Source organism: Carettochelys insculpta, chromosome 1 (assembly GCF_033958435.1).
Source record: "Carettochelys insculpta isolate YL-2023 chromosome 1, ASM3395843v1, whole genome shotgun sequence".
NCBI classification, from domain to species: Eukaryota; Metazoa; Chordata; order Testudines; family Carettochelyidae; genus Carettochelys; species Carettochelys insculpta.
The window spans coordinates 205,901,491-205,924,177 of record NC_134137.1 but is presented as its reverse complement, the minus strand read 5'-3'; the positions used below and the strand labels follow the sequence as shown (position 1 = coordinate 205,924,177).

Sequence of the window (22,687 nt, the reverse complement as noted above, 5' to 3'; positions counted from 1 at the left end):
CCAGTTGTCCGGCAGAGAGGGATGCGTGGCAGATAGAAAAACACCCAGATAGGACAGCGGGCCCGCGCTCCACCAGATGGCCTGAAGCGCGGGTGGGAGGTGGCTCGTCTGCCATCCAGTTCCGACCACCAGGCCAGAGCTCTTGACCCAGTTGACCCGGGCGGAGGAGGCTGCCGAGTAGACAGCTTGGCAAGCCTCCAGCCGTGCCAGGTCTCCCGGGTCCTGAGCCACAAGGAGCACGTTGTCAGCGTACGCCGACAGGACCAGCCGCAGCCTCGGGTCTCAAAGCACCAATCCTGTCAACCTTCGATGAAGGAGACAGAGGAAGGGCTCGATGGCCAGGGCGTACAGCTGTCCTGAGAGCGGGCAGCCTTGTCGTACTCCCCGTCCGAACCTGACCGGAGCGGTCAGGGTCCAGTTGGGCTTGACCATGCACTCTGAGGCAGCGTACAGTACCTAGAGAAACCCAACAAAGCGGGGTCCGAAGCCGAAGGCCTGCAGGGTGCCCAGGAGATACCCGTGGTCCACCCTGTCGAACGCCTTCTCCTGGTCCAAGGACAGGAGGGCGAACGACAGGCCGTCCCTACACCCAAACTCTAAGAGATCCCGGACCAAGTACAGATTGTGGAGGATGGTACGGCCTGGGACAGTGTAGGTCTGGTCGGGGTGGACCACGTCCTGCAGCACGGACCCCAAGCGACAGGAGATGGCTTTAGCAATAATCTTGTAGTCCATGATGAGGAATGAGATGGGATGCCAGTTCCTGAGGTCGCAGGGGGGCCCACTTCTTAGGCAGCAGGGTGAGGACAGCCCGCCTGCATGACAGGGGGAGGACCCTGCTTTGCAAGGCCTCGGCCCAGACGCTGACCTGGTCTGGGCCAAGGACGTCCCAAAACACGCGGTAAAACTCCACGGTCAGCCTGTCCATGCCCGGGGATTTATTGGTGGGCATGAGACGAAGGGCTTCCGAGAGCTCAGCTAGAGTGAGAGGGAGCTGTAGCCAGTCCCGGTCGCCCGTGCTGACCGAAGGGAGTTGGTCCCAAAGCACCCTGCGGGCGTCAGCATCAGTCGGATCCGGGGAGAAAAGGGTGGCGTAGAAGGTGTGAGCCCTCTCACGCATCTCCGCTGGATCCCTAAGACGGGTGCCGTCCTCTGCAAGAAGGCAGAGGATGTGTTTTTTGGCACCCCTCTTTTTCTCCAGGGCATAGAAGAAGTGGAAGCCGCGGTCCATCTCCTGAAGGAGTTGGATTCGTGACCTCACCAAGGCCCCCTGTGCCCGGAGGGAGTCGAGGGCCCTGAGCTCATCCCTTATCTCCTGGTATGTGCCGCAGAGGGATGGATCTCCGGGGCTGGGGGCTAGACACCTCTCCAGCTCAAGGACCTCCCGTTCCAGCTGCCCTATCAACGCATCCCGCTGCCGGCTGGCCCCCCAAGTATAGTCGCGGCAGAAGAGCTGCGCGCGCAGCTTTCCCAGATCCCACCACCGCCGTGCCGAGGGAAAGGCGTGCCGTTGCCCAAGCCAGGCCAGCCAGATCTCCCGGAAGGATGCCACGAAGCCCACGTCCTCCAGCAGGCTGTTATTAAAACGCCAGTAGGCCGACCCCGCTTCCCTGGAGAGAGGGAAGCCTTCACAGCCACCAGGTGGTGGTCCGAGAAGGGGGCCAGCCACACGCTGGAGGCGGGGGCCCGAGAGAGATGGTGCCGCGAGATATAAATGCGGTCCAAACGGGAGTGTACGGATTTATGGCCCGCCACCCAGACGTAGGTGAAACCAGCGTCCTTGTCCAGGTGGTGGCTGCGCCAGACATCCACCAGGGAGCGATGGGTGAGAAGCTCCCCGAGGACGTCTGCAGTGGCCTGGCACTGCTTGGTCCCCATGTGGTCCCGCTCCTCGAGGGTGCAGTTGAAATCCCCACTGAGGACCAGGTACTGGGGTGCCTGTTCTGGTCCTGCCGCCGGCCCCGCCTCCCTCTCCTCTGTGGGCCTGGCTCTTGTGCCCGCTCGGGTGCTGGCGCCCACTTCTTCCTGCCTGGCACCATGCAGCCAGGCGCCCTCCAACGCCTGAGCAGCGATGGATCCGTCCGGGACGAGAGGAGGAGGGTCGGTCCCAGGGCCTGTCGCGGTCGGGGCACCGCCAATCTCGTGGCTGATGCCCCACCGGGTCGGAGGAGGTCCCAGGCTCCTCTTTGTGCTGGGCCCAGGGGCAATCCCTCTGGACGTGCCCCGCCACGTGGCACACAAATCACCGGGCCTCCCCCAGCGTGTAGAAGACGCGGTACTGGGCCCCTTGATAGGGCACCAGTATAGTCCCCTCCTGGGCCACCCCGCCCTGTGCTGCTGCCGGCGGCAGTTGAACGCGGGCCTGCGGCAGAAGGAGAGCATGTGCCGTAGGGCGGGGTCTTTACAGCCTAGGGGGAGAGGACTCAGGACTGACAGAGGCCGGCCCAGGGCAGTGAGGAATGGCAGAAGGGCAGAGTTGGGAAGGAAGGATGGGACGGAAGAAAAGACCACCCGCACGCCCAGGTCTTCAAGCGGCTCCAGGGGCACGTGCACGCCCCCAACCGCCAGGCCCCTCTCCACCGCCTCCTGGGTGGCGGCCTCCGACGCCAGGAAGAAAACGATCTTCCCGAACATCCGGGAGGCCACCACCATGGCCGTGGGCCCCACCACCCGTGCCAACGCCCTCACGTAGGTCTCCACGTGGGGCAAGGCAGCTACCAGGAGGCAGCAGACTCCGTGCCTCCTGGTGAGCGCGGGGAAGGGGCCACAACCATCAGGGATGGTAGTCCCGGTGGAGGCAGAAGGAGCAGGGTGCGAGGCAGCGGCTGCTGCCTGGGCGTACAACCTGGGGGCCGAGAGGTCGGAGCCCCCAGGAGTGGTGGAGGGAGCAGCGGGGAGGGAAGAAGGGGAGGCTGCAGTGGATGTTTTAGCAGACGGGGTGAGAGTCCCAGCCATGGGAGGTCTGGCCTGCCGGGTGGGGCTCTTGCCCTTTCTTTTCCCCTGGCCCTTCCTGCCCTTTTGGGGCGGGGGTGGGTTCAGGGCTGGGTCACCGGAGGGTGCTGTGGCAGAGGCGGTAGGAGCCTGTGCCCTCAGCCGACATGGTGGCAGTGTTCCGGGTGGCCCTGGATGAGTGGGCCGCCATTTCAGGGGTGGGAGGGGTGACAGTGGAGGGGGAGGTCACCAGATGACCCCCCAGTGGGCCCAGAGGGCATGTTGGTGGGTTTAGGAGGGAGGGGCGTTTGTTGAGCGTGGGGGCCTTTAAGAAAGAGCAGGGGAGGAGGAAAAGAGGGGAAGGGGAGGAAGGAGTGAGGAGTGGCTGCCCCTCCCCCGCTAGCCGGGCTGAGGACCCGGTCAGATGGGGGAAGGGCAGGGCAAGGGGAGTGAGATCAGGGAAAGGGGAACACAAAAATGGCCACAACTCCCAGAACAAGGTGGTGAGATGGCTCCTGTTTCTGCACTGGGATGTGAGGGGAATCAAACTCTTCGCGTGTGTGGGGGAGCTCAGGCGCCTGACTGAAACAGAAATGAGGCGGGGCGCGGGCACATGGAGGAGCGGGGATTGGAAGGAGGGGTGGCACAGCCAGCCTAGGGGGAGCCGGGGGGGGCCTGCAGCAGCTGCTGCAGAGCCTCAAGAAGCCAGGGGGAGAAGGAAAGGGCAGCTGGTTGGGGGGGGGGCCCAGATGGGGAAGGCTCCTGTGGCAGTTGAGTGTGGGGAGGGCAGTAAGGGAGGGGGTGGCTGCAGGTGTGGGGCTGGGGCAGGAGCCACACCCTAACACCCCACCCCTGGCTATGCAGCCGCCCCTCTGGAGCCCCAGTGAAGAGGGGCTCCACTCAAACTCACCCCTCCCCAAGCCACTCCACAGGAGGCTGTGGAGGGAGCCCAACCGCCGCTTTAAGAAAGCCCCTTACCTTCTCCAAGCAGCGAGGATGCAGCAGCTGCTGGATGAAGGGGTGGGCCCAAATGGGGGGCCAGCAGTCTCCGCCCGCAAAGGATGGAAAGGAGGGGGGACCCCCCTGCTAAAGGGCAGGGAGCAAGAGTCCCCCACCCACTCAGCAGCTCCGAAGAGAACTAGCTGGGAGGGTGGAGGAGTTGGGGGGAGAAAGAAACAGCCTGTCTGCCCGAGGCAGGAGGGAAGCTGACCCCAGAAGTGGGGGGGACATCCCTGAGGGGGCTTCAGGCAGCCAGGGGCTGTCTGTCTCCCAGCACCTCACCTCCCAACCATGGGGAGGTGCATCCCACAGCAGGAGCCTCTTAGGAGGCCTAGGGGGTCCTGCCTGGAGCACCAGCAGCCTGTGGAGCACCGGCAGGGCAATCACAGGCAGCTGGGTGGGAGATGGCTCAGCCTAATTGAGGCCAGCTGACTCCATGACTGGGCTAATAAGAGGCCTTTAAAAACCCTTCACAGGGGGAAAGGGGGTGGGGGAGAGTGTGAGAAGACTAGAGTTGGGGGGGCTCGGGCTCGGGCTCGGGCTCGGGCTCGGGCTCGGGCTCGGGCTCGGGCTCGGGCTCGGGCTCACTGGCCTCCTTCCTTTCATGAGATCTTCCATATGTTCTGTCTTTCTGCTTCCAATGACAATCTCTCCACCTAGTGTTGCTGACTGGCACAATGTTATCATGAGTCACAATATTTGGTGCTTTTTCTTGAACTCCAGCTCCTTGACTTATTTGATTATGGAAGACTCTTTCAACTTTTATTACAAAATTAAATTTCTAGCCCTTAGAGTTGCAGAAAATTGGAAAATTGAATCCCCTAAAGGCTCCCACCCAGAGGATAAGTAAAAGGAACACAGATTTATTTTTAAAATTTCATAACTTTAAGTCAATCCTACAATTTTGGGGGCCTGTCTCATGTTATTGGTATAAACAATATTACTCACCTCACAACTGAAGACACAATTATGGGTTTCAGAGGTGTCCATAGTCTTCCAGCATGAAACCAAACTTCACTTAACCTTTTGAACATTTAGCTATAATTAGCAAAGCAGTAATCTTCAGCGCAAGTAATCTTTGGTCTCTGTAGGCAGTGATAATTACATGTGGTTTGTGGTCAGTGTATGTGCAGGAGAAGATGAGCAACACAAGTCCTGTCAAACTGATAAATGAAAAATGTATAAACGATAGTTTTAAGTATGGTGATTACAAGATAAACAGGGCATGACCGGCAATTATGTGACAGACAACCTAAGCTTTCACTGTCCCTTCACAGTACAAACAAAAGTAGTATTTTTACAGGATTGAGCACTTCTTGGAGTACTTGTAAAGGCATTGAAACATGCTTTCCTGCTATACTAAACATGCATTTTTTCTGTTGGTTTTCCTTAAATTTGTTAAACCCATAATTTTGACAAAAGATATGGTTTTTAAAATTTAGTGTACCTAATTTCCCTGTCCATAAATACTTTGGCCATGTCTACACACCCTCTCCCTTTCGGAGGGGGTATGTAAATCTGCAGGATCAAAATTTCAGATGGGGCGGGGATTTAAATATCCCATGCTTCCTTTGCATATTCCCACCAGATGCAGCCTTTGAAGTGGGGTCATTTTGAAAGTTAAATGCCATGTAGATGCTCGCACCTCAGAAAGAAAACCCTAACTTTGAAATTTCTTTATTCCCAAAACTAATTGGAAGAAGAAAATTTTGATCCTGTGAATTTACATATCCCCTCTGAAAGGGTGGGTTGTGTAGACACAGCCTATGTGAATTACTATGTTTCTATTACATCCTGGTAAGTAGCTCTTGTATATTATGGAGTATTAAATATTGATGGAACATAGGAGCCTTTAATATGCAGATATCATTTTGTTCTAACTCCGTAACATACTGTGAGATCAACAGAGCAAGTGACCCTTTATGCAATGAGACTTCATCTGGGGACAGAAATCATGGTCTCTCTCTTTGGAGTGTCTCTTGCCCTTCATGAAAGAGAGTGTATAGTGGTAGGAACATCAAAAATATTAAGACAGCAGCTTTTAGGGGTGAAATGTCAGTATTGGACTAAATAAGTAAATGGTGTTGAAAGATAGTGAACTGGACATATTTTAACTGGAATAAATGTTTTATCAATCCTTTGTGATAGTTTATTTGCCAAGGATGTATATGCTCAGCTCTGACAGTCGTTCATTAACTATAGTATTCAAATGCTAGTAAAATGTGTGTCTGACATAGTGGCCAAATACTCTACTTATTTTTGCTTTTTCAAAGTACTCTAACAGCCAAATAAGCAGGCCAGATTCACACGCTTCCAGAATGCATGGAGTGAAGGCAACTCCACATTTTCTACAGGGATGTCTGTGTTTATGCTGGCCTAGCACAGCTCATACAGCCAGGACCTAACATGGGAATCTGGGAGAGCTACATCATTTAGTTCTTCCATTCTTTCAGGTATTTGGAATATAAATTTCAGTTTTGCATCATCTCTGATTTAAAACAATAAGAGTAAATATGATTATTTGTGATAAGTTCATCGTTTATTTGTACGAGTTTTTTTTTCCTTTTTGATTTAATATTGTAAAAATGGACTGTGCAGCTGTTTTTCTACATTGTTGGGCTTTTTGCAGAAGAGGTGTTTGGTTGTTTTTTTTTTTAATGGTTTTGCTAAAACATTTTGGCCATGGCTACACTAGCCCCCACCTTTCGAAAGAGGTAGGCTAATGAGCCACTTTGGCGGATGCTAATGAGGCATTGACATGAGTATGCAGCACCTCATTAGTATAATGGTGGCTGCATGCATTTTGAAAGTGTCACTTTCTAAATGCACACTGCTTGTGTAAACAGGTGCCTTTCAAAAGGACCCCCCCCAGATTTTGAAAGCCCCTTCTTCCCAAAACTAAATAGAAAGAAGGGGCCTTTGAAGTCCGGGGTCCTTTCAAAAGGCCCCTATCTACATTAGCAGCGTGCATTTCGAAAGCGGCACTTCAAAAGCAGCTAATGAGGTGCTGCAGGTCTGTGTGCTCACTAAACTAGGGACACTTTCTAGTGTAAACGGAAAACATATGAATAGAATCCAAACACAGAATGTCCCTTCAGTGGGAAGATACCAGATAAAACTGTGAAATCTGACTTGCAGAGACAGGCCCTAACAGAGGAGGGAGGCAAAGATGGCAGTTGCTCCCAGGCCTAGCATTTCAAATGGGCCTGGAGCTCCAGCTACTGCCACTGCCGCAGTAGCAGAAGCAGCATCCAGAGCTCTGGACCCCTTTGAGATGCCACAGAGAGCTATATTGCTGTTCTGCTGATGGGGGGATGGGGTAGGAACTCAAATTTGACTGCCCTAAGCCCCACCCTTCTGCCCTTTTCCTTGCCCCTCCCACCTTGCCCCCAGGCCCAAGGCAGCTGTTGTCACTATGATGCAGAGATGACCTGAAAATATTTTCACATCTATTAGTGAGACCAGATCTTACAACCCTCAGTATTTGTACAAGTCCTTTGTTTACTTAACTGTTTTATTCAAATGACAGATATTAAAGATTTCATTATAAAGATTGTAGAGATTAGCATGTACTAAACGTATTCTTTTTGGAGGCTTAATCTTACATAAAAAATTCATTAAAGTAGGCTTTGCTGCATTATTTAAAATGACAACTGGAGACAACAAGCTACATATTTTGTCACTGATTTGACACTTATAGGTTCATCCTTATTCGTCATACTATAGTTCAATTAAATTACATATTATCAAAATCCTATGTTATGGAGAAAAATTAGAAGGAAAAAATTAAAAATAAACTAGATATGAATTGTAAATGCATCTGATATTTAAAGTTACACTGCCATGTACGGTGGATATTTCTGCTTTCTCGTTTTTACGAAGAATAAAATCCTGAATTAATTAATGCTGAAGAAAAAAATTGCAATATATACCCTGATGTGACAAGGCATCCATCAAGGATGTTTTAGCAACATGTGCTGCTCTAATCTTCACTGAAAGTTCTGTAAAGCAACAGTCAAAAGGAGACAGCATAGCATTGCTGGATGAGGCTTCAGTGCTGAGGACTGGCCTAGGGGAATTCAGCTTCCTTGTGCAATTAAATAATGTGACCAGGTGTGTCACTTAAGTGACATATTGAATGGGAAGAGCAGACTGGATCGTTATGAGGCCCCACACAAACCAATCACTAAAGCAGCTTTAACACTATTGATTCAGACTTGCAACTGGACTGCAAGTGCTAAACACACATTAAAAAGATGAAAAAGTGAGATACAGTATCAGGGAAAGAGGACCACTATGAATGACAGGTCTGGAATTGCTTGTGATCTTCCTGGAGTATTAGGCCTTGTAGGCAACAGAATAATAAAGTATAGCATCTGCCATTTCAGCTGTCATTTAAAATTATCTGCGTGGAGCCAGGTGCTCTACAACTAGAAGAGGGAACAGTCCCTGACTGAACTTCTAATGTGACGAGAAAAAGAATAGAAGCTAAATCTGTGAAGCTAAATAAATACTAGTTTTGTTATTTGGACTGTAAAGTCTTTGGGGCAGGAGCAGTGTCTTCCTATGAGTGAACATCATTTGGCACAAAGGGGCCTCAAAATGCTACTATAATATAAATAGCAATCTGTTCTGTTGCGCCCCTAGAAAGAGAGAAGAATCTTCTACATGGGTTCTCAACCTTTTCCTATACAGATGACCTCCCATTTTTAGCCAAAAATTCTATTCTGTTTGGCATTCTAGAATGGGTGAGATGTCTAGTCACCTGATAGTTGAGAGGTGAGAGTTTCAGGCCGAGAATCCTGGTTTAGTAATGAGTGCGCAGAACTGAAGTCAGGTGTTGAAGATTGAGGTCCTGGTTCTGTTACTGACAATGGGTGAGTGGAAGAAATAATTTAATCCCTTTATACTTGTTTTTATATCTCTAAAACTGCAATGGAAACTCACAGGCTACGTCTACACGTGAAGCCAACATCGAAATAACTTATTTCGATGTAGCAACATCGAAATAGGCTATTTCGATGAATAACGTCTACACGTCCTCCAGGGCTGGCAACGTCGACATTCAACTTCAACGTTGCGCGGCACCACATCGAAATAGGCGCTGCGAGGGTACGTCTACACGCCAAAGTAGCACACATTGAAATAAGGGTGCCAGGCACAGCTGCAGACAGGATCACAGGGCGGACTCAACAGCAAGCCGCTCCCTTAAAGGGCCCCTCCCAGACACAGTTGCACTAAACAACACAAGATACACAGAGCCGACAACTGGTTGCAGACCCTGTGCCTGCAGCATGGATCCCCAGCTGCCGCAGCAGCAGCCAGAAGCCCTGGGCTAAGGGCTGCTGCCCACGGTGACCATACAGCCCCACAGGGGCTGGAGAGAGAGCATCTCTCAACCCCCCAGCTGATGGCCGCCATGGAGGACCCAGCAATTTCGATGTTGCGGGACGCAGATCATCTACACGGTCCCTACTTTGACGTTCAACGTCGAAGTAGGGCGCTATTCCGATCCCCTCATGAGGTTAGCGACTTCGACGTCTCGCCGCCTAACGTCGAAGTTAACTTCGAAATAGCGCCCGACGCGTGTAGACACGACGGGCGCTATTTCGAAGTTAGTGCCGCTACTTCGAAGTAGCGTGCACGTGTAGACACAGCTACAGACTGGTTTGAGACTCAAATTGATCTTTTTGTAAAATACTTTGAATTCATAGTGTGACAAATGGTGACAAGCTGGGAACTACAAACAGGGCTGCTAACAGGAGAGTTTGCAAAGGAGTATGTAAAAGGGAATCCGAGGGAGTCCTGCTATGGTTAGGAAGACTCACAACACCCGTGCCAGCACTGCTCCTGTCTCCTCCAACTGTGTCTGTAGCCAGACAGATCACCTGACCATGGATGTCTCCACCCAGACCCTGGTGTGGTTTTGCAGAGGCAGTGGCTTGCAATTCCCACTTACTGAAATCCAAGCTGAGGGGGAACATCCAATATGAAAGGTGCCTGCTGGTGGAGTTTCTCAGGCAGCAGATGGAACAGCTGCAGGAGGCAGTGGCTAGGCTGAGGAACATCCGAACCCATGAGGAATTCCTGGGGAGTATCCATGTGGAGACATCTAAAGCTAAGGTACCTATTCAGCTACAGTGGACTGCTGGCACACCACTGGTGGAGGAGGGGATAGCCCTGTCTTGGGGGGCAGCTGGTTACTTCTTACAGCAGGCAGTGCTCCAGCTCTGCTTCCAAACCTCCCACCATGGGTCTGGAGAACCATTATGCTGTTTTGGATACCATAACTGACAAATCAGCCACTGAGGAGGAGAAGCCATGCAGCTCCAAGGCTTGGAGGTCTGCGACCACCACTGTGAGGTGGAAATGCAGGGTAGTAGAGACTGGAGACTGTCTTCTGAGAGATGCCCCCAACTGTCACCCTGACATGACGTCCTCAGAGGTACACTCTATGCCAGAGGCCCATATCCGAGACATTATGGAGGGACTGTAGAGGATAATCTGGCCTTGTGACTACTACTCCATGCTCTTCATCCATGTGGGCACAAATGATACTGCAAGGTGTGACATGGAGCAGATCAAGCATGACTAAAGGGCTCTGGGAGTACAGGTGAATGAATTGGGACTGCAGGTGTTCTCTTCAGTCCTTCCTGTCAAAGGCAGTGGCCCAGGCAGTAGTAGCAGGTGCATCCTGGACGTGAGTGCTTTGCTGCAAAGAGGGTGTTATGAAAAGGGCTTTGACTTCCTTGACCACGGAATGCTTTTTCCAAGAATGACTGCTAAGCAGGGATGGGTTTAACCTTTAAGGAAGGGGAAGACTATATTTGGATGCAGACTGGCTAACCTAGTGAGGAGGGCTTTAAACTAGGTTTGACAGGGGCAGGTGACCAAAGCCCACAGCTAAGTGAAAAACATGGAGACGTGGGAGTTGGGTTGGAAATGGGAGGGAACGTGGGCTATAACAGCAGAGAAGAAGGAGTAGGCAGAACTGGAATCAAAATCAAATCAGAATCTTAGACACCTATCTACAAATGCAAGAAGGGGTAATAATCAGGAAGACCTAGAAGTCCCAATGAATAAACACAACTATGACATGGGTGGTATCACAAAGACTTGGTGAGATAATACACACGACTGGAATATTGGCACAGCTTACTCAGGAAGGAAAGGTGGGGTAAACAGGGAGGAGGTATTGTCTTATATATTAAAAATGTGCACACCTGGATTGAGGTGGAGGTGGACATAGGATAAAGAAGTGTTGAGAGTCTTTGGATTAGGTCGGGGTCTGCCACCAAAATAGCGAGAAGGGCCACTTATCCACATTTGGTTACAAAATTAATACTTCAAGAGCTACAATGCACATTAACACGAGACCATCCTCCCCTCGCAAACTCCTTCCCTCACATCACCACCTCCCCATGCACAACTGCACCACTCCCCTGCAGCACCCCCAGGCTCACAGCCACCTCCCCCACTCATGCCATAGCTGTCTCCCATTCTACTGCACCCTTCTCCCCCACCCATGGCTGCCCCCCAGCACTGCATGCTCTGGCTGCAGTCTCCCCTGCCCCATGAGCCATGTGGCACCAAGGGGCCCATAGCCTGACCACCTCCCCGCACCATGCACCAGTTCACTCAGATATGGAGATGGAGTGAGGAATCATGGCGGGGCTCCTGAGGGAGAGGAAGAGTAAAAGGACGGGGTGGAGAAAACAGCCATATTCCTGCTGCAGCAGCTCTGGAGCTCTTCCCCCTGCCTGGGCTAGAGGAAGGGGGGACCTGCATTCACGCCATTGTCCAGCAGCCACAGCCCCTGGCCCACTCACCGTGCACTCCCCAGCCCCGGCCCAGCTGCCAGCTATGCTGGGAGGAAGGGTTGTGTCACAAATACACACCTTGATGCGGAGAGCTGCTGCAGCCCCAGGCCCTCACTGCCAGCACTTGGTTCTTGCCATTCTCCACCTCCCCCACAGCCCTGGTTCTTGTTTTCCCCCCACACACCACCCTTTGGTTTCCCAGTCCAGGTCTAGCTCAGAGCCTTTGCACTGCCTGAGCCCAGGACCCACATGTGCTGCCTCTTGACCCCTCCTTTTTCCACCCCTTCTCCTACCCCCCTGCAGTCCAGGTGGGGGAAAGGGACTACCTGTGCCTGGTCCCCTGCAGCATGTGCAACTTGTGAGGCAAAGCCGCCTCTGCCACTTGTTACATTACAGCTTCTGGAGCTGTAGAGGAGTCAGCATCAGAAGCCACAAATGACTCCTTAAAGTGAGCAGGTTGCCAACCCCTGGGTTAGGTTAAAAGGGGTAAAAAATCAAGTCTGATGTCGTGCTAGGGGGCTACTAAGACTACCTATCCAGGTGGATGAGACTTTTTCTAAGCAACTAACAAAATTATCCAAAGGACAGGATTTGGTGGTAATGGAGGACTTTAACTATCTAACTAAGGATGCATACAAGAAATGGAAATGTGGACAGTTGACTAAGGAGGAGTATAAACATATGGCTGGACAATGCCGGGCAGTAATCAGGAAAGCGAAGGCACAATTGGAACTGCAGCTGGCAAGGGATGTGAAGAGTAACAAGAAGGGTTTCTACAGGCATGTTAACAATAAATGGGTTATCAGAGAAGGTGTGGGGCCGTTACTGTATGAGGGAGGTAACCTAGTGACAGATGATGTAGGAAAAGCTGAAGTACTCAATGCTTTTTTTGCCTCAGTCTTCACAGACAAAGTCAACTTCCACATGACGGTCCTAGACAATGCAGTATGGGAAGGTGGTGGGCAGCCATCTGTGGAGAAGAAACAAGTTGTGAGCTATATAGAAAAACTAGATGTACACAAATCCATGGGTCTGGATTTGATGTACCCAAGGGTACTGAGGAAATTTGCAAAGGTCATTGCTGAACCTTTGGCCATTATCTTTGGAGACTCTTGGAGATCAGGGGAGATACCAGATGACTGGAAAATGGAAAACATAGTGCCCATCTTTAAAAAAGGAAAGCACAATCCAGGGAACTATAGACCGGTCAGCCTGACCTCAATCCCTGCGAAAATAATGGAGGGAATCTTCAAGGAATCCATTTTGTAGCACTTGGAAGAGGGGAAAGTGATCAAAAGAAGCCAACATGGAATCACCAGGGGCAAGTCCCACCCGACCAATCCGATTAGCTTCTATGATGAGGTAGCAGGCTCTGTGGACATGGGGAAGTCAGTGGATGTGATATACCTTGGCTTCAGTAAAGTTTTTGATACGGTCTCCCACAACATTCTTGTCCAGAAGTTAAGGAAATATGGATTGGATCCTTGGACTATAAGATGGATAGAAAGCTGGCTTGATGGTCGGTCCCAATGGGTGGTGGTCAATGGCTCAATATCTGGATGGCGGTCGGTTTCAAGGGGAGCGCCGCAAGGCTCGGTTCTGGGGCCAGTGTTATTTAACATCTTTATGAATGACCTGGATGAGGGACTGGGTTGCACCCTCAACAATTTTGCGGATGACACAAAACTAGGGGGAGAGGTAGATATGTTGGAGGAAGAGAGAGAATCCAGAGGGACCTGGATAAATTGGAGGACTGGGCCAAAAGAAACCTGATGTGGTTCAACAAGGAGCAGTGTAGAATCCTGCACCTGGAATCCCAAGCATTGTTACAGGCTGGGGACCGACTGGCTCAGCAGCAGTACGATGGAAAGGGACCTCGGGGTTCTGGTGGATGAAAGGCTGGATATGAGTAAACAGTGTGCCCACGAAGCCAAGAAGGCTAACAGCACAGTAGGGTGCATAAAGAGGAGCATTTCGAGCAGATCTGGAGAAGTAGCTATTCCCCTCTGTTCAGCACATCTTGAATATTGTGTGCAGTTTTGCCCCCCCACCCCAGCATAAAAAGGATGTGGATGTGCTGGAGCAGATTCAGTGGAGGGCAACAAAAATGATTAAGGGGCTGGAGCACAAGACCTATGAGGACAGGCTGAGGGATTTGGGCTTGTTTAGTTTACAGAAGACTTAGAGGTGATTTAATAGCAGCCTTCAACTTCCTGAAGGGGAGCTCTAAAGGGGAGGGTGAGAAACTGTTCTCAGTGGTGTCAGATGGCAGAGCAAGGACTAATGGTCTGAAGTTGAAGAGGGATAGGTGTAGGTTAGATATTAGGAAAAACTACTTCACCAGGAGAGTGGTGAAGCATTGTAATACATTGTCTAGGGAGGTGGTAGATTTTCCATCCCTCGAGGTTTTTAAGTCCCAGCTTGACAAGTTCCTGGCTGGGATGACTTAGTGGGGATTGATCCTGCTTGAAGCAGGGGGCTGCACTAAATGACCTCCTGAGGTCCGTTCCAGCTCTGTGATTCTGTGATACCTAGACATATGCTGGGAAACTAGCACAGTGAAGCACACACTATCCAAAAAGTTATTGGACTGCACACTGAAAACATTTTTTTTTCATTTCCAAGGTTGAAAAAACCACTGGGGGATAAGCTGTTCTAATTTGATTTTAACAAATAAGGAGGAACTGATTGAGAACTTGAACGTGGAAGACAGCCTGGGAGAAAGTGACCATGAAATCTTAGAGTTCAGGATTCTAAGTCATGGTAGAGAGAACAGCAAAATAGAGAGTGGATTTCAGGAAGGCAGATTTTGGTAAATTCAGAGAACTGGGACCCATGGGAAGCAAGGCTAAGAGGAAAACCATCTGAAGAGTTGGCAGCCTTTCAAAGGGACACTATTGAGGGCCCAAAAGCAAGCTATTCTGCTATGTAAGAAAGAGAGAAAGTGTGGCAAAAGACTGCCTTGGCTTAACCAGAAGATCTTGCATGATCTTAAAAACAAAAAGGCATATAAAAAGTGGAAAGTAGGACAAATTACAAAGGATGAATATAAGCAAATAACACGGCTATGTAGGGGCAAGATTAGAAAGGCAAAAACACAAAACAAGCTCAGACTAGCTAGAGACATAAACGGTGCATCTACACTTATTCCTATTTTGAAAGAGCTATGCAAATGAGGTGTAAATTTGCATATTTGACCCCTCATTTGCATATTCCAATTTCTAAAGTGCTTCTTTTGAAAGAAGAAAGCCAGTGTAGACGTTGCTCTTTCAAAAGTAAACCCATCTTCTAAAGAATTCTTCTTCACTTTATTTAATGGGAAGAAGGGTTCTTTTGAAGAGGGGCTTTACTTTTGAAAGAGCAGTGTCTACACTGGTCTTCTTCTTTCAAAAGAAGCTTTTTCAAAATGGGAATAGGCAAATGAGGTGCCAGATATGCAAATTTATACCTCATTTGCATTTTTGATTTGCCTCATTTGCATATATCTTTCGAAAAAGAGGAATGCAAGTTCAGACGCACCCAAAGGGTAACAAGAAGACATTTGATGAATATATTAGAAGCAAGAGAAAAACCAAGAACAGGGTAGGCCCACTGCTCAGTGAGGAGGGCAAAACAGTATGGCTGCATCTATATTAGCAAGTTCTTTCAAAAGGTTTTTTTGAAAGCAGGGGGCTCTTTCAAAAGAGCCCATGCAGCATGTACACATGGAAAGCTTTCTTTTGAAAGTAAATCAAAAGAATGTGGTGTTCCTTTCAAAATCACTCTTCCTTTCCCATTTCAGGAAGCATGCCCCCTTTCGAAAGCTTCTTTTCAAAGAAAACCTGTGTAGACACTCTGCAGGGCCCTTCTTTCAAGAGAACAGTCCTTATTTTTGATCCCTGGCCTGTTCTTTTGAAAGAGAGGGAGCTGCATGGATGCTCTCTTTCAAAAGATGTTCTTTTGGAAGAGATCTTCCAGAAGAGCTTCTTTCGAAAGATCTCTGTAGTGTACACGTAGCCTATCAGGAAACTTTGAAATGGCAGAGGTGCTTAATGACTTCTTTGTTTTGGTCTTCACCAAGAAATCTGAGGAAGGAATGCCTACCATACTGAATGCTAGTGGAAAGGTGGTAGGTTTAGAAGATAAAGTTAAAAATTACTCAGAAAAATTAGATGTTCACAAGTCATGAGGGCCTGAGTGAATGCATCCTGGAATACTCAAGGAGCTGATAAAGGAGGTATCTGAGCCATTAGCTATCATCTTTGAAAAGGCATGGAGATCCAGGAAGAGTCCAGAAGACTGGAAAAGGGCAAACATATTGCCCAGGTAAAAAAGGGGGAATAAGAGCAGCCCAGGAAACTACAGACCAGTAATTTTAACATCTGCAGCAGGAAAGATAATGAAGAAAGGAATAAAGGAATTAATCTACAAACAACTGGAAGAAAATAAGATGATGGGTAACAGCCAGTATGGATTTGTAAAGAACAAATTGGATGTGTCTACACTTGCATTCCTCTTTCGAAAGAGGTATACACGAGGTGAAATTTGCATATTCAGTCCCTTATTTGCATATTCTAATTTCAAAAGAGCTTCTTTCGAAAGAAAAAAACAGTGTAGATGCTGCTCTTTCGAAAGTAAACCCCATTTTCGAAAGAATCCCTCTTCCCATTAAATAAAGGGAAGTGCTTTAGAAATTGGAATATGCAAATTTATACCTCATTTCTATGCTAGGATAACAAGTCTTGTGAATAAGGGCGAAGTGACGGACATGGTATACCTAGACTTTAGTAAGGTGTTTGATACAGTCTTGCATGAGCTTCTTATCAATAAACAGGGCAAATACAACTTAGATGGGGCTGATATAAAGTGGTTGCATAATAGCTGGCTGAATAACGTTCTCAAAGGCTGGGTCTACACATGCCCCTTCCTTTCGAAAGGGGCATGTTAATGAGCAGGTTCAAAATATGCTAATGAGGCACTGCAGTTTTTGAAAGTCCTAGGAGCCAGGGATGGCATCATCTAGGTCCCCAGCGCAGACCAGCTGCCTCAGGAGCACCTTGTTGATGACCTGGATGACCTGCAGGGCATGGGGGGGCCTGCTCATGAGTGTGGGGTGGGTTGCGGCTTGCCCACCCATCCCCATCCCTGACCTGTCCCTTGTGTGCCTGCCCGTCCCTGCCCCTGTTCCTGGCTGGGGCTGCCTCCCCAGTTCCCGATGGTGCCCCTTGCCAGGGTACCCCCCACCCCACCATTTGCGGTCGAGGTGTGACCCAGGCATGGCTTACCTTATTGAGGACAGTCCTGCCAGTGGCCCTGCCCACCCCAAACTGGTGGCTGATGGATCAGTGACTGTCCGCGGTGGCCAGGTCCCACAGGGCAATGGCCACCCTTTTCTGCAGGGGGAGCACCGGCCTCAGGCGGGCGTCCTGGTGCTGGAGGGCTGGGGTGAGTCAGTGGCACAGCTCCAGGAATGTCCCCTTGGTCATCCTGAAGTTCTGTTGCCACTGGTTGTTGCCCCAGGCCTCCAGCCCCAGCCGGTCCCACCAGTCGGTGCTTGCAGGGAAGCCCCACATGCAGCGGATGACCCGGGGGAACCGGGTGGGGACATTGCGCCCTGAGGATGGCCTCCATGAGGGTGGCTATTAGAGTGGCCACCCGGAGCCACTGGTGTGCAGCAGCCAGGACCGCGGTCAGTGCGCTGGCCATGGCCTTGATGGTGGGGAGACGCTGCTCAGGGTCCGGGATACCTCCTCTGTGCCCTCTTCCTAAGTGCCTGGAGATGAGTAGCTGGCTCTCAGTGTGTGCTCGCCGGGGCAGGGGGGCCTTTAAAGGGATGGTGGGCGGCAGCCCTGGAAGTGCTCATCCACCATGCGACCCTGCCCACGGCGCTTCATGCTCCTGTTCTTTCAAAAAAGCATCCTGGGAAGTGTGGATGCTCTCTTTCCAAAGTGCACTGGGAGCTTTTCAAAAGGACGGGTCGAACCTTCAGTCCCTGTTAGCATGTGTAGATGCTCCGTTTCAAAAGGCCATCTTTTAACATTCTGTTTCGAAAGCCATCCTTTCGAAACAGAGCTGTATTGTAGATACACCCTTTATAAGATGCCACAGCTGCATGTCAGGTGCTTTTAGCAAATCATGACCTTTGTGTGCTACCAATCAAAACAGGTGTTTCTTGACCCATGTGAATGTTAATTACATGTAAAACAACACATTTTTGAGCCTAGAAAGGTGTATGGCCCAAAGAGAACTAACTACAGTTCGGCTGCCCATTAAAAAAGGTCCTGGCTAGGCTGTGTGCACCCTGTGTATGGCCTCATGAGCCAGGCCTGCAGAGGGGTAGGCTGCGTCTGCCACGATGCAGGGCGGCATCACCTAATAAATTATTTTGTTAGTCTTTAAAGTGCTACTGGACAGCTTTTTCGTTTTGATAGCGTATAGACTAGCACAGCTATCTCTGTAGTGTCCATAACTATGAAATTTTGCTTCCTTTTCCAGTGTACCTTCCCTTTAAGTAGCTAAGAAGCCTTCTTCTGAGGAGAGTAGATCTGGATGGAGAAAGGCAATTCCATTTTGCAGAGGGTTTCAGTTTTTCAGACTTTGCTTTTGTTCTGATTCAGAAGAAAACCCAAATATTTCAAATTCTCTGCATAAGGAATGGAGGTGAACTTCTGGGTGGAAGCTATGACCTGAGAGCTGCATAAGGATCCCTGGACCTGAGTTTGGGCCTGAGATCCCTCACAATGCCTCCATGAATGAGCAGAGTGAAGGTCTGCCATGTTGCAAGATAAAAATGACCCACAGAGTTAATGCCTCGTTCAGGGAAGAAATCTTCTCTTCCATTTTCAAAAACACAACAGTACAACCAACAATGAAGGAACCTGCCCTTTATGTGTTGCATCTAGCTATTGACCATGCAGTGTCAACAGGAGGCAAGCTCCAAGAAGCTCCTACAGAAGTGAGCCAAAGGTTGTGTACAAGTTCAGACATGGCAAAATCTGGATTCAAACCAAGACAGAAAACTGTGTTAGCAAAAACATTGGGTGATCTCCTGCTCTTGTGTGATAGAAAGCAGTTGTCCATTGTCATGTGAGGGTCATTGTCCATTCTCATTCTCCTGGACCTCTGCAGCATTTGATGGTTGATCGTAGATACTACTTCCCCTGAAAAATCTGTAACCCCCCTTCAGATGGGTAATGTCCCTAAATGGTTTGAGGAGTCCATCAGATTCAGCCATAGGCCGTGTCTACACTAGCCCCAAACTTCGAAATGGCCACACAAATGGCCATTTCGAAGTTTACTAATGAAGCGCTGAAATGCATATTCAGTGCTTCATTAGCATGCGGGTGGCCGCAGCACTTCAAAATTGACGCAGCTCGCCGCCGCGCAGCTCATCCCAACGGGGCTCCTTTTTGAAAGGACCCCACCTACTTCGAAGTCCCCTTATTCCCATGAGCTCGCGGTGGTGAGGCGCATCAATTTCAAAGTGCTGCGGCTGCCCGCATGCTAATGAAGCGCTGAATATACATTTCAGCGCCTCATTAGTAAACTTCGAAATGGCCATTTGCGTGGCCATTTCGAAGTTTGGGGCTAGTGTAGACATAGCCATAGAGTCATATCCACACATAGACATCATTGTGGCTGTCACTCAAAAGCGAGTAGGACATCTTCATGTCACCATCCAATGTGTGAGTCACAGGTATTATAACAGAAGGGGCAGGTGTTCGTAGCTGTTGGAGGGGCACAGGGCAGTTTTGACACTCTGTTCTTCCTCTCCACCTCTCGTCTGCACTGTGGTGAGACCTGTCAAATTGTGCCACCCCCTCACAGGTTATTGTTCTTCACTGGGGACGGTCCTGGGCAAGGTTCTCCCAAGTGTTGATAATGATGCCGCACTTTTTCATGTGTGCCTTCAGCACATCCTTATCTCACTTCCACTGTCCCCCAATGCGCCTTTGTCCTTCCTCCAACTCAGAAAACAGAATCTGTTTTGGGAGGCACTGATCAGACATCCAAAACACATGACCAATCCAGCAAAGTTGTTGGTGAATGATAATGGTTGCAATGCTGATCATGTTCGACTCTTCCAGGATGCCAGTGTTCATGCACCTATCCTTCCAAAAGACATTTAGGATTCTTCTGAGGCAGCGTGGATAATATTGTTCAAGTGCCTTCAAATGACACTTGTATGTTGTCCAGGTTTCACATGCATACAATAGCATTGGAACAAGCGCTGCACAATAAACATAGAATTCTCACTTCTGGAACCCACAAGGATCTATTCTCTTTCTGGTGCTGTCCAACATCTATGTACAACAGCTAAAAGAACTAGTAGGACAACATAGACTCAAGTGTCAGCAATATACAGATGACACACATGACATCACCATTTGCCCACTGCTTGGTGGAGATCAACATCATAGCACTGTTTGTGCTTGGGTTTAGCATTTGCATCATAAAGGAGAGAGTGTTTTCTTCCCTTTGTGGTATATAGGGTGATGCAAATTTTTGGCTTACGTGTATTTTTTGACAGGCAGATTTTGTGTTTTAGGCATATTTTTTATGAAATATAGTTGTAATAACTACACATTCATGTTAAAGACAGTACTGCTCCCACTAACGGGTACAATAATGAGGAGTTTAGATGAATGATTTTAAAGAAAATACAGCAAAATGAACTATATGCAGTCAGCTACTTCAGTGCCTCAAATAAAGAAAATATGTATTAGGAAAGCATTGTTTAGGCATAATAAACCAATGACATGTATATGTGCTGTAGAAGATGATTTTGAAAATGAGCTACATATTTAAATAATGAAAATAATCTATTTGCAACAGCTGGAAATATAACAAACCCTTACTATAGCTATAATCCTAATGTGTTCCTTTGCTGTCTTTGCAGGCAGACCAGTAATGATTGTGGTTGAATATATGGAGAATGGATCTCTTGACTCCTTTCTGAGGGTGAGGTGTCATTTTCTTATGACATTTGAATAATAAGTTGTACTAAGTTAAGATTTTAAATCATCTATCATAAATTTATTTTTACATAATATTATTCATGGATTTTTAGTGAAGAATAGAAGCATTTTCCCTTGGGTGCATTTCTTAGGTACAGTGATACATAGAGCATAACTGGAGAAAAAAAAGATTTAAACTTAAGAATATAATTGATTTATTCTACAAGAGCAGTTCCCATATTTAGCCAAATGTATTGAAAATGGTGCTATTATGAAGGAAAAGATAAATTGAAATGCAAATGCCTTGCCTTATGGAAGCTGTTCATTTTGCTCAATCGCAGGCTGAAATACTTTGTTATAATTTTTTGCTTGGGGAAATTTACAGCAGGCATAGTAATTGATTTATAATTATTTAAGGTTACTTGCTTTTAACAAGCTGAATTAGAAAACAGTTCACTGGTGAACTGTCTCTGCACTAACCTTTCTCCCCTAAAGGTCACCCTGTGAATATTAAGGAAGGGAGGTCGAAAGCACAGAAAGTAGTTTGCATTTGAATTTGCTTTTAATCAATGAGGTGGAAGCATGAAAGGGCTGCCTCCAAGGTCAGAGAGGGCCCTCTGCCAACAATAACAGAGGGCTCTGACAGCTTGTGAAAATACACTCACTTTAAGCCCAGCCTCCATTAAGAGACCCTACAAAACCAGCAAGGAACTGACAAGCTCAAGATAACTATTTGAATTATTTAAAATTTGCCTTAAGTGTATAAATATCAGCAAGTCCCATTGGCCCTCTACCTAGCCCTTATTAGTTGCCATCATAATAAAGGTTGGTCTAGAAGTGAGATTTGGAGGAGAAGCTTAAGTGGTTTTGTGGACTAGCGGAGAATGGGTATGCCATGTTTAAGGAGCAAGGTGGAAGAAAGTGTGAACTTACTTGTGGGAGAGTGTATAAGCAGAGAATCAAAGCTGGCAGTACCTGTGATGTGGGAGGCTGGGGGAGGTGAGGAACATGAACAGATAAGGAGGGAGGGTTAGAGAGGTCAATGGTTTGAAAAGCAAGTGTGAGAATCTTGAATGTGATGCACAGTGGAGACGAGGGAGCCAGCCAAGAAGAAATGGAGTAATGTGGCCAGAACAACCAGCAAATCTTAACAACTATATTTTTAAAGGACCAGGGAAGGGCTGAGGTTTCTGAGAAGAAGGCAAGGAAATAATGAATGGTAATAGTCATCCCAGGAAAAGATGGGGTGTCTGTTGGGAAGAGGGATTTACCTTAAAAACATAGCCAAGCCATTACTTAAGATGCTTTTATGTATTGTTTCCTTCCATTTTGATCATTCCCCTATATTTTTGCTCTGTCTTTATTTGCTTTCTAATCACTGTATTCAGAAACTCAGAAGTTCCCATTTCCTCCCCCAGTCCCAAACATATATGCACTCTTTTTTCCATCAAGCTCAGGTAACACTGTGATGTATCTGCTAGAACTGCTCAGAAAAAAATCAGATGAAACAATTTTTCATCAGCAGTTAATGATCTGTCAGAACTGAACTGTTTCACAGACAGTATGATCTTGACAAAGTTCCTTGAGAAACGCAGACAGATTTCAAAAGGCTCTGCCAGGGATGCCTCTATCAGGTTTCCTAGCAGCTCACCTCAGTGGCTCATTGTCAGTCACTTGCCAGACTGCCTCCAAGCTGGGGGACCTCTGGGCTTCCAAGGCAAATTGTCTCTCTGAGTGGGTGGTCCCTTCCATTTTTGTAGAGAACTTTGAATTTGGGGGGTTGTTCTAAATTAGAATGAACCCCAATTTCAAATTGAAATCCTCAATGCAATTACCTTTCTGTGCACAGCTGTGGGGTCTAACATGCTATTCTGGATATGTACTCTCAGTATTGTTAGAAGCTGACATCATTAAAATTACGAGGTTATTATGAAGCAATGATGGGCACACTGCACCAAATATATCTTTAGGCCAAATGTTGGGGCATGTGCTTGTCATTAT

The 22,687-nt window shown here is 48.4% G+C and overlaps 1 protein-coding gene across 2 annotated transcripts in view; it reads left to right on the top strand.

Annotated features, from left to right (window-relative positions):
* The window catches only part of EPHA6 (EPH receptor A6), a 1,072,121-nt gene that overhangs the window by 908,107 nt on the left and 141,327 nt on the right, over window positions 1-22,687 (top strand). For both annotated transcript variants that reach the window (XM_074998351.1, XM_074998361.1), the window contains exon 14: window positions 20,629-20,690. In XM_074998351.1, coding sequence (XP_074854452.1) covers window positions 20,629-20,690 — 62 coding nt within the window. The remainder of the gene's footprint in view (window positions 1-20,628; window positions 20,691-22,687) is intronic.